General features: G+C 39.9%; 1 protein-coding gene across 2 annotated transcripts in view; it reads left to right on the top strand.

Annotated features, from left to right (window-relative positions):
• Positions 1 to 11,845, top strand: part of znf462 (zinc finger protein 462) — a 57,939-nt gene extending 46,094 nt beyond the window's left edge. For both annotated transcript variants that reach the window (XM_033647716.2, XM_033647718.2), the window contains exons 8-13: positions 1,214 to 1,469; positions 1,623 to 1,762; positions 2,970 to 3,193; positions 6,867 to 7,215; positions 10,667 to 10,808; positions 11,195 to 11,845. In XM_033647716.2, coding sequence (XP_033503607.2) covers positions 1,214 to 1,469; positions 1,623 to 1,762; positions 2,970 to 3,193; positions 6,867 to 7,215; positions 10,667 to 10,808; positions 11,195 to 11,414 — 1,331 coding nt within the window. In that variant the 3' untranslated portion in view covers positions 11,415 to 11,845. The remainder of the gene's footprint in view (positions 1 to 1,213; positions 1,470 to 1,622; positions 1,763 to 2,969; positions 3,194 to 6,866; positions 7,216 to 10,666; positions 10,809 to 11,194) is intronic.
• The last annotated feature ends 359 nt before the right edge of the window (positions 11,846 to 12,204 follow it).

The raw sequence follows: 12,204 nt of genomic DNA, 5'->3' as shown, positions 1-12,204 counted from the left end.
CAGTGAATAAAGCAGTTTCTCCAAGGCTGGCTGCTAGTCCAGCACCTGCAAATGTGCGCTCACCTTATACTATGACTGATACTCTGATAACTTAAGATGCAGACATTCAAGAGGTTTTTACCAGGAGCCGAATTATTTGCAGAGGTGTCTTCCTCTCAAACAGACAAACGCACCCGGTGATTTAAACCTGCTCTTGTCATAGAGGAGCTGCTAATTAGAGTCGTCCATGCAAAAACATGAATCACCCTATTTAGAGCCAGTGTTTGGTATGTCCACCCTGGGCTACTGTAGAAACATGGCAGACTCTATTGACGAGGACCCACTCCCTGTGTAAATATAAACAGCTCATTTTAACAAACACACAATTCCTATGTACATTTGGTCATATACTAAAAAAAATATACCTATTATATTCCATGTCTGCCAGTACAGCCCCATAAACCCTACACACTGGACCTTTAAATAAAACTACCAAATACTCCATAACAAGGAAATTGAAAAAGGACTTAAGTACAAGTGCAAAGGTTTGTCAATTAAATATAATTAAAGTATCAAGAGTACTCTTTCTGCTGGAAGATGCCTCTGCGACTGGTATATATTATTATATATGACGTTATTAGTTTGTTGATACTGATACGTCTATGTGAAAGTAGTATTCACTGTTGTAGCTGGCAGAAGTGGAGCTGGTTTTACTACTTAATGTACAGTTAGGTAGTTTAGTCCAGTGCTTCTCAACACAGGGGTTGGGCCCCCTCCAATGGATGACAAGATAAATCTGAGGGGTCATGATATGATTAATGGATAACATAAGAAGAAAGAAGAAAGTTCTGCTCCATAAATCTGCATTAACTTTTTGGATTTTTCTCTAATCCTTGCTTTTTTGTGATATATTGGAGACTTTACCTCTTCTGGCCTCGAACAGTTATTTAAATGAAACCATCTGAGAGGTTTAGAGGGGAAATGTCTCTTTGGGGGAACTGCTAACAATTTATAAACATCTGAGATGTGGCAAGGAGCCCCGACTACAGACAAGGTGCACACATCCAGGCAAAAATAGGAGCCCCAAATACTCTGCGTTAATGTCGGAGGCCACGAGCCAAAAAAGTTGGACAGTCTTTAAATGTGAAGTATTTTATAAGCGAATCCATTTTCACTTGAATCCGAAGTGTATGTTACAGTATAATAAAGAGCAAATTCTCTGCCCCTCTCTAAGATCCTTCATACCTGGAGCCAGCGGATGTTCGTCAGCAGCTCAGTCATTACCAGCTGGCCTCCCGCAGTCAAATGTCTTCCGGCTCAACACCTGGCGGCTCAACAGTGGCTGATAATCGACCAGACAGCATCCTCACTTGTGAGTTCTGTGAGTTCAGCTCTGGATACATGCAGAGCCTGCGTCGACACTACAGGGACCGCCACGGTGGCAAGAAGCTCTTCAAGTGCAAAGACTGTTCCTTTTTCACCTGCTACAAGTAAGGACAGACAGCAGAGAAAACTAGGACAATGACTATGAGTAACATATATTTCAAGGAGTATCCAACTGTACTGATACCAGAGAGACAACCGCTGGATAAATCCCCCCAGTGATTTAATGAACCTTCTCTCTCCCTCTGAATCTGTCTCAGGAATACCTTCACCATGCATGTGGAGGCCGGTCACAACAACAACGTACCTGATGACGTCCCGAAAGACCTGCGCTGCCCTCTCTGTCTCTACCACACCAAACACAAGAGCAATATGATTGACCACATTGTCCTGCACAGAGGTACACATCATGCTAAATGCAACCATATTAAAGTTTATTTTTAAAGAAACAGTTCAACATTTTGGAAGATAATGTGCTAATTTGCTTTCTTGCCAAGAGTTAGATGAAGAGATTGAGCTCAGCTTCAAGTCAGTTCACCACCATATCCAAAATACATATTTTTCCTCTTACCTGTAGTGCTAATCATCGATCTAGATAGTTTTGGTGTGAGTTGCAGAGTTTTGGAGATTTCAGAAGTAGAGATGTCTGCCTTCTCTCATATATAATAGAACAAGATGGCACTCAGCTTGTGGTGCTCAAGGCAGCAAAAAATACACTTAAAAAACTCAACAGCAATGTCTCTTTCCAGAAATCAAGACACAGTTACTCAAGATAATCCACAGACCTTGTTGTGAGCAGTTTCATGTAAGAACTATTTTCTTTCTACCAAACTACACCTGCCAACTGTATCACTGTACAGAAGGAAGTTTGGGTCTACTGCTAGCTCACCTAGCACCTCTGAGCTACCTAAAGTTACAGCTCAGCTTAGGAGAACTCCAGTAATGTTGACATCTTACACTGTCACGAACGTGAGCCTGTCCATGAGTAGATGCACACTTCCTTCTGTTCATGATTTGATTGGCGGGTGTAGTTTGGTAGAAAGATACTGCTCAACTTCAAGGTCTGTGGATTATCTTGTGTAACCAGGCCACGATTTCTGGAAGGAGACATTGCTTTTGAGTTTTTCAAATGTATGTTTGTTGGCACTTTGAGCACCACAAGCAGCAGAGACATTCATATACACCTTGTAATCCATTATAAGAAATGTAAACATAATTCAAACACAGTAAACGAGTCATATAAACTGTGAGTTGGAGCTGTTAGTTAATGGAATAATTAAGGCATTGCATAGAGAACATTCATGAGAACTGAAACAAAATAAGATTTAGATGCAAGCACGGAGTGATGAAACTGAAGTTGATAAAACTTTTTGGGGGGCATGTAGATAGTTTTATATTAGACTATCTGGAGGAGCTGTTTATGTTGAAATTGACAAAACCACCAAACAGTAACAGCCACTGGGATCACTGGTGTGTAAGTGACAAATTTGATATCTCTCCTGCGCCCCCGCATCTCCTCTTCCCTTCTGTCGTCACCTCTCGCTGCTCTTCTCTCTCTTCCTCCAACCTAATAATCCACTTCCACTTCTCTCCTCTTCCTCCACCAGAGGAGCGCGTGGCTCCACTGGAGGTCAGCCGCTCCAAGCTGTCACGCCACCTGCAGGGCCTTGTGTTCCGTTGCCACAAGTGCACCTTCACATGCTCCAGTGACCAGGCTCTGCAGCTGCACCTGCAGAAGCACGCTGAGATCAAACCCTACCAGTGCCAGCTCTGCTATTACGACAGCAGTCAGCGGAGCCAGCTAGAGGAGCATCTACGCATTGAGCACAAGGTCAGTGGGACTCCGTATATCATGACGTTTGTGTAACAAAATTTGAATTGATATATCTTACATTAATTCATTTCTACAATAAAATTAGAGACTTTCTTGCTTATCTCTGATGGAGAGTCTTATTGAACATGGCTTAAGAACATGTTTTAATAATCAGTCCGTTTAATGGCTGTAACATGAGGCGTTTACAGCTTAAACACTCAACACAAACTGTTCATTTATGGCCTCTGCCTGTTTTATGGGAGGTAATCGTGAGGCCGCTGCCAATCAACCGTCTATATTCCCACAGAGTCAAGATATTGTGCCAAATTCAATTTACAACTCCCAAATTGAACATATCCTCAGCAGTCAGCTGCTGAAGGAGTGAGAAAAGCAGAGCTCATATCCTGAAATTATTGGAGTCCCAGATACCCAGAACATTTAAGAAAAGCGAATGCAGTTTTTAAAATAAATTATCTCTATAATCAGGCAAGTAAACAGCAACAATTGATACCCACTCAAGCAGTGGTTCCCAACTGGATCAGCCACGGGCTCCAGATTTCTCCTTTGTCATTAGTTCAAGGTCCCACAGTTTAATACATTCAGCGTCATACTTGTGTTTGGCCATGTCGTCGAGTTAGTTTGCTGTCTCTGTCTGGCAGTTGTCCATTAGTCACTCACTCTACATCAGGAAACAGCACTTCAAAATAAAAGCTCTCTACCGGAAATTCCCTGTACTTAAAAATAAAGTGTGTTTCAGTCAGGAACACTTTTGTCACAGAAAACTTTATTTTCATTTGCAGTATTATATTTGGCGCAGTATTATATTGCGCCTATGTGGAGAAAGAGCACACCTCTCCGTGCTTCTGCATGCCTACGTGGAAAGCCTAAGGCAGAGAGGGCACACCTCCCCGCCCTTCCATGCGTCTACATGGAAAGCCTAAGGCAGGGAGAGCAGTAGCAAAGACCCCCCAGGAACAGAACAGAGCAGCATCAATGACAAACAGAAATGACATTGATAAGTCAGATACAGCATGAAAAGGAGGAGCTGGGGTGGAGGTGGAGGTGGGTTACAAAGCGACTTGCAGAGGAAGCAGCAACAGTAGGCAGACCAGAGCACTTTAAATAGGGCACCCTGAATGAGATTCGCCAATTGGTTGCATAGAAAGGAATCATGTGATCTATCAGCTGACTCCCTTCCATCAGTCAGCTGCTCCATCAGTTGATTGGGCTGTTTGAGATCAACTGATGTAGCTGGGATGTGAACTGAGCGTGACATCGTGTCCTGCCTGAACTAACACTGTGAGTCAATTGCGGTCCATTCAGAATGGATCCGTGACCCACTTTTGGACCACAACCCACCTGTTGGGAACCACTGATTTAAAGTGTAGCAACAGCAAATGAAAAGGATTTGTTTACTTGGTGATTTTAGGCCCACCTAAACTTGAGTAAATGTTGGAAAGTCTTTGTCTAGCTTGTCTACAGATCAAATGACAAGAAGGAGCCAAAAGTGTTTTTAAGAGCATCTTAACCAACATTAGTTAAAATGTAAATAAGCTACACTCCAGCCCACTTTAAACTTAGGCAGGGAAACCCGCTTAATGATTCCTTCGCTATCATTTATTTTGTGTGTGGTGTAATTTTGTGAACATGCGCAATAAAACTTTATTAGATGAGAAATTATTAGAGGATTCCAATTACAGCGGGTCGTAAAGTCAATCAGGAGTATGAAAGTATGTAAACTGGCCCACAAAACACCTCTGTTCTTCCTTGTCTTTTTTATCCCATTCAAAGTTTTAGAGTCTTTAAAAGTGAATATTAACATACGGAGGTGATTTATTAAAACAATAACATAACATTGCTACATAAGCTTATGAAGCCAAAATTAAACTCTGTGCTGCAGATGATAAGGAGATAAGATATTAGTGAAATGACCACTCAGTGGAATAATATGACCACACATATTAGATTTCTAGAGCTTCAGTGCGTTCTCACCCCATCCAGGAGAGAAAAGGTTTCATCTCTGAGTCTTAATGAGGATAATTCATGAGATAACGTGAGACGGCAGGTGGCATTTTAGAAGTTTAGAGTACATTAAACTTAAAAGGGCAACCGGTTATTGTTTTTCAATTCTTTACATAGATCCCTGATTTCACCTAATGCATGCTGGGATAAGGTCCAGCCCTCCTGTTTCCTAAAATAGGAATAAGCAGGTATGAATAATGGATGAATAGATAATTAACATAGTACATATACAGATAATAAAGATAATTTGTTCCTATATATAGAGAAAATGTCAAAGGTAGCAAATCCATCAGACCCTCATCAGGTTAAATTCATATAGACAGACAGCTCATGTGAACCATGCTGGCACCCTCTTTCCTTGGCTGTGTTTACATACCTGTATATGGTACTGGTGCTGTTTGTCTATGTGAAATGCATTTGATGAAGGTCTGCGGAACAACACTTCATAGACTAGAAGGGCACTCTGAAAGCGCAGACCTCCACCAAGGCCAAATGCTCTCTCCCGCAATGTCAACGGAAATTAAAAATAATTTGTGTATCCACCCTGTGATTCAGATCCACTCCAAAATGCAATGGGTTCTTTCTTTGCTCATGCTACACCCTTCCACCAAGTTACATGAAAATCAGGCTGGTCGTTTTTTCGTTATCCTGCAAGCAAACAAACAAACAAACTGAAAAAAAATCCTTGGTGGTGATATTGAAGTGAGAATGATAGATTGGCAGCATACAGGAGTTTTTTAATCATTCACGTGTAGCTGAAGGACAAAAAAGGTGCAGGAAGCAATGAAGGCTATGCAAAAATATATATATTTGTCTTCAGGGTTGTGCAAATATATGCGTAGTCTTGCAAAAAACTTGAATGTCCATTGTTGACAGCTGAAAGGAAGATTGAGTGAGCAGGGCTCAGAGCTAAAGCTTCTTCATTGTAGGAGGAGTGGAAGAACAGACGTTGTCTCGTGGGAAGGATGTTGCAGGGCTACAGCTGAGTCCTCGGGGAGCATGGGAGGAGGGAATAGCTCCAAAAGAGTGACATCATTTGCAACAAAACAAGCAAGGAAGAGATGGTTCTGTCATCAAAATCTTTCCATCTTATATCATTGTACAGTGTACAAGTACACCTCTGACTCGAGAGAAGTTCAGTTTTATATTTACGATCTCACTACAGGCTCTCCACTTTTAAACTTGTACTTTGGGTTACTAGTACATTTCAGCCATCCTCAAAACTGCTAAAAGTCTAATTTTTACTAAGGTTTAGATTTTGTGTATAGGCAGGCTGTGGATTTGTGTAACAATAAATTAATCTGGAGTTAGGTGTACCAAAAAACCCAACATCAGCTCTACTGTAAAATCTGCATTAAGAGGTTTCAGAATTTATAATACTGTTTTAATAAGCGAGATTCTTGAGCTTTCCGATTAATGTTAAATATAAAAATTGCAAATAAGAACAGTCAGCCTAAAACTCATGTAATAACTTTCTAGTTTCAATTCACTTAATAAAAAAAGGAAAAATTAACACTTAAACACACCTAAATGTGATGCTGCTTACTGCTAATTTTGCAAGCTTTAACAAATTGTGGTAAAACAAGAAAAGACCAACATTAAAAAGGGAGATAATTACAGCTCAGAGCACACTATACCAAACTGATTAAAACCTCTTGTTTGCAATCAGGTTATCCGGAACTTCGAGCTGATGGGCCGCGTCAACCTGGACCAGCTGGAGATGATAAAGGAACATGAGAGCAGCGCAGACGAGGACGAAGAAAGACAACTCATGGAGATGGTTGTAGATGGAAAAGTAGCTGCAGACGAGGAGGAGGAGGAGGAGGAGGAGGGGGAAGAGGAGGATGAAGATGAAGGAATGGAGATTATGGAGAACATGGTGGAGGAGCAGAGGGAGATGGATGATGAAGAGATAGAGGACAACATCAAAGAGGAGGAGGAGGAGGAGGACGAGGAGGAGGAGGAAGAGGATGAAGAGGTAGTCAGGGCGGTGGAGGAGGAGAAGCCTGTCCTACAAGGTAAATACAGATGACTTAATCTCTCTTGCTCTCCTGTGTTACATATGATCGTCTCGTATTCATCCTCGCTCTGCTGACAGACAGCGTCCATGTTCAAAAGGTTTGCTTCACACTGTCGAAAACAACCACTGATGTTTGCTGAAAGAACAAATATATACCTCACACACCACCTCAACTCCACTGAATACTCTTTAACTGCTGCATATGAGCCTATTGCACAACAAATTTCTTTACAAAACCTTTTGGGATTACACTATAAATGAGTGTCTGCTGAAAAGCCATTTTCTGTCGCACTCGCAGTAATTTTATATCAAATTGTGATATGTGTAAAAAATCTCCCGTGTCTCCTTTTAAGCCAAACAAATGGGCCCATAAGTAAGAAAACAATCATACTGCCACAGTATTGGAAGTCCCATAGCATACATAAGCTTTTATAATGTGTTTTAGCTATTCTTCATGAGCAGTGTATTTCTTCCAAAATAGCCACAGTCTTGTAATTCTCAATTGATTTTTGCACTTCATTCTTCTAGCGTATTATTCACTGAGTGTACTTGACTGGTATTGGCTGCTCACAGAACAAAAAAGTAGGTTTTCTACCAAAATATATACTGATCATCCCTGGTCCACAGAGGAGCTGTTCATTTCTAACACATTAAACATTTTTACTTTGTGACAGATGTGTTATCAGGATGTCTGCAGGTCTTTATAAAAAGTTTTAAAATGTCTTTAATATCATAAATATTAGGTCTTAAAGGTCTAGTGTGAAGAATTAAGTGGCATCTAGTAGTGAGATTGCAGATTGCAATCAACTGAAACTTCTCCCATGTGTTAAGCATGTGGACGAAATACGATGGCTGACACGAATGCAAATAGCCCTATTTGGAGTCAGGGTTTGATTTGTCCATTCTGAGCTACTGTAGAACAACATGGCGGCCTCCATGAAAGAGGGCCTGCTGTGTGTGTAGATATAAACAGCTCACTGATTATATTACATTTAATTTCTGCCTATATATTTCCCCTAAATCTTACACACTGGACATTTAAAAGTCATAAAATAAAATAAAAATTTAAATCAGTGAGGTTTTAACCCATTGAACTCTGAGCAAATTGGTGCGATTTCTTTCAAGTCATGGGAAAAAAGGCATAAAGCAACTTGGTAAGAAATGTCCCACAAATTGCAAAAAAAAAAAAAAAAAAAAAAAAAAAAAAATAGATTGAGAAAATTATTTTTAAAAAATAGGGAAAAGAGAAAAATGCCAGGGAAAACTATATTTATAATTATTATTAGATTTTAAAATTATTTTACCAAATTATTATGATTTTTAAGCACTTTTGCCAGGTTATTTTCTTGTTTGTGTGTTGTTGTTGTTTTTTTAACGTTATTTATTTATTTCTTTTTTTTTTTTTTTTACTAATTTCCTTGTTTTCAATTTTCTCTTTTCACTAATTTCTTAAAAAAAATTGGCTCATTTCTTCTGTCATTGCCATCTTCCCACGTTTTTAAAAGAAACAAGTCAATATGCTCAGGTTTCACAGGGATAATTACCAACACACATTTATATCTAATTTCACTGTTCCATCTTTTAATTTCTTTTCTTTTTTTGTTGTCAAAATGAGTCAAGCTCTTCTCTGTAGTCCAAATTTCTGATGTTACAAATATTTCAACCTACCACTGAACTAAAACTGTCTTTTTTTATTAATTGCACTTACCTGTTAACCTAACTCGCTCTAATAACTATATTCCTACTGTACATAAAATCTACCGACAACATTTACAGTGACATGCAAGAGTTTGAGCACGGCTGGTCAAAATTTACTGCAAATAGTTAAGTGAGTAGAAGATGAACTGATTTCCAAAAGGCATGACGTTAAAGATGAAATGTGCTTTTTAACATTTTAAGCAAGATTAGTGTATTATTTATGTTTTGTACAATTTTAAAGTGTAAAAAGGAAAGGCGCACCATGCAAAAGTTTGGGCACCCCAAGACATTTGAGCTCTCAGACAACTTTAAACAGGGTCTCAGACCATGATTAGCTTGTTAGGGCTCTGGCTTCACAGTCATCGTAAGGAAAGGCCAGGTGATGCAAATTTCAAAGCTTTATAAATATTCTGACTCCTGAAACCTTGTCCAAACAATCAGCAGCCATGGGCTCCTCTAAACAGTTGCCTAGCCCTCTGAAAATAAAATTAACTGATGCCCACAAAGCAGGAGAAGCCTGTAAGAAGATAGCAAAGTGTTTTCAGGTCGCTGTTTCCTCAGTTCATAATGTAATTAAGAAATGGCAGTTAACAGGGACTATGGAGGTCAAGCTGAGGTCTGGAAGACCAAGAAAACTTTCTGAGAGAGCTGCTCATAGGATTGTTAGAAAGGCCAATAAAAAACATCATTTGACTGCAAAAGACCTGCAGGAAGATTTTGCAGATGTTCTACTGTGCAGCAACACCTGCACAAATATGACCTTCATCAGAAGAGAATCTTTCCTGTGTCTCCACCAGACGTTTGCAAAGCAATGTTAAAAAAAGCTGGATGCTTTTTGTAAGTCCAAGTGGACTGATTGGATGCATTGAGCAAAACCATGTTTGAAAAAAAAGGTGCAGAATTTCACGAAAGGAACACCTGTCCAACTGTTAAACACGGGGGTGGATCGATCATGCTTTTGGCTTGTGTTGCAGCCAGTAGCACAGGGAAAATTTCACAGGTGGAGGGAAGAATGAATTCAGTTAAATTCCAGCAAATTCTGGAGGCAAACATCACACCATCTGTAAAAAAAAAGCTGAAGATAAAGAGAGGATGGCTTCTACAACAAGACAATGATCCTAAACGCACCTTAAAATCCACAACGGACCACATCAAGAGACGTTGAAGGTTGAAGGTTTTGCCATGGCCTTCGCAGTCCCCTGACCTAAACATCATTGACAATCTGTGGATAGACCTCAAAAGAGCAGTGCAAGCCTTTTGCAGGAAGCGTGGGTGAACATCCCCCAAACAAAAACTGAAAGACTGGTTACACAAAGTGTTTAGAAGCTGTGATACTTGCCAAAGGGGGTGCTACTAACGACTGACCGTGCAGGGTGCTGAAACTTTTGCCTCAAGGCAATTTTCCTTTGCAGCCGGAAAGGTTTTATACAGGGATACCCAAACTTGTACATGCAGCTGTATATTTCTATACTTACTTTACACGTACATACACTGCTTGAGTAGCTCAAAGTAAATAAAAGACAAAACTGGTTAAAGTTTTTCTTTAAAAGGTTTTAAAAAAGTATTACATTTAATTGCCTGACACCTGTCGACACCCTGAGTAATTTTGTGTTGAATACTGATTGCCTGACAATAAATAAACCATAGCAATAAATATTTAATGTTTTCAAATAATGTGGCAAATAGAAAATGAACACTTGTGTAATTACTGTACTCTGAGGCTCACCAATCATTTGAACTCTATTTCCCAGAGGTCCTTGCATCTCCCATCTGCAGCAGCAACAGCAGCAGCTCTGCGCCGAGCGGTACAGAGAAGCGTCTTCCCTGTGAGTTCTGCGGCCGCTGCTTCACCAACAGCCTCGAGTGGGAACGTCATGTTCTTCGACATGGCATGTCAGTATTTCTTCCTATTTCTCCTCTAATTTTGTGTGTGCACTTTTATACTTGCCTTATCACATAAGCCACCACGGTCCTGTTTGTCTTCCCAGCTTTACTTTGTGTTTAGTGCTAATTAGCAAACATCAGCATGCTAAACATAGAAGGTGAACATGGTAAACATACCTGTAAACACCAGCATGTAAACACTGTCATTGTGAGTTAGCATTTAGCTCAGAGCACAGCTGTGCCTATGTGCAGCTTCACAGCCATAAGGCATGGGTGTAGACTTTTAGTGTATCCCTACAGATTTAAAATCTTGCCCCCTCTGCCCTTTAGTCTCATGTTTGTTCACATTTTTCCACATTATAAGCACTTATTTCTGCCTCCTCCTTCGTTATTAGGATGGTTAACAACAGCCGAATGGACACCAGCACCACCTCCGCAATAGAGGCCTCAGCTTCATCTTCCACTGGCTCCTCTGTCTTGATGGACACAGGATTGGACCTGTCCAGCCACAGCAACGAGGAGGGGAACCCCGCTGATCTATCACTGAGAAGTCCCAGCCAGTATGTGGAAGACAAAGAAATGCTCGACACCAAAAAGGATCAACAGTTTGGCTGAACTGATTGTGGCCTCTTGAGATGTTGTGCCAGAAACTGTTAACATTGGGTAGGATCAGCACTGAGTTTAAATAGGACGTCAAAGAAAACAAAAAGAAACTGAAAAAAAGTGACTTCTTATGAGTTGGCGCATTACTAGATATTAGGTGTTACATATTTAAGTATTAGATTGTGCTGCATAAAACGGCTGAGCTCTCTAAATGGGCAGTCCCCTAGGACAGATCTTAATATATTGGTAACCAATAGTGAACAGAACTCTTTATTGCTGACATTCTGGTCAAATCTACCGTGAAAGATCCCACCTAGATGAAACGAAGCTATTTATAAAGAATAATGTCCAAAATGAATAACTAAATTAGTATTTTATTATTTGAAGCACCTTTTACACTCCCCCCAAAACAGGGGTACTGTGAATTTACCCAAAAGAACAAATAGGATATGAAAGCATTTAAAAACCGTGGCCCACTGTAGAGCTACATTTTCTCGTTTCTTGTTGAAATTTGAGACTTTTTTCATCTTAGCCTTGTGTTAAATGTGTAGAAGTATTCCTTCAGAAGAGTCGCACCTTATCTATTTTAGTAAAACCACAAATCATGTTTTCTTCATTCATAGAAATACTGAAAATTTCCCCCGATGTTTGTAGCAAATTGCTATATTTTAGGTCCTTTAATAATATTATACTACGTATAAGCCTTCAGCCTGTGGCACCCTTTGCATTCTGACTGTACTATTTTATTGTCCAGTAATTTCACTGATGAAACCATGGAAATAATGGGATTGGTTTAAATCTC

This window comes from Epinephelus lanceolatus, chromosome 19, assembly GCF_041903045.1.
Source record: "Epinephelus lanceolatus isolate andai-2023 chromosome 19, ASM4190304v1, whole genome shotgun sequence".
NCBI lineage: Eukaryota > Metazoa > Chordata > Actinopteri > Perciformes > Serranidae > Epinephelus > Epinephelus lanceolatus.
The sequence above is the reverse complement of the archived record's forward strand: the minus strand, read 5'-3'. Positions and strand labels throughout refer to the sequence as shown.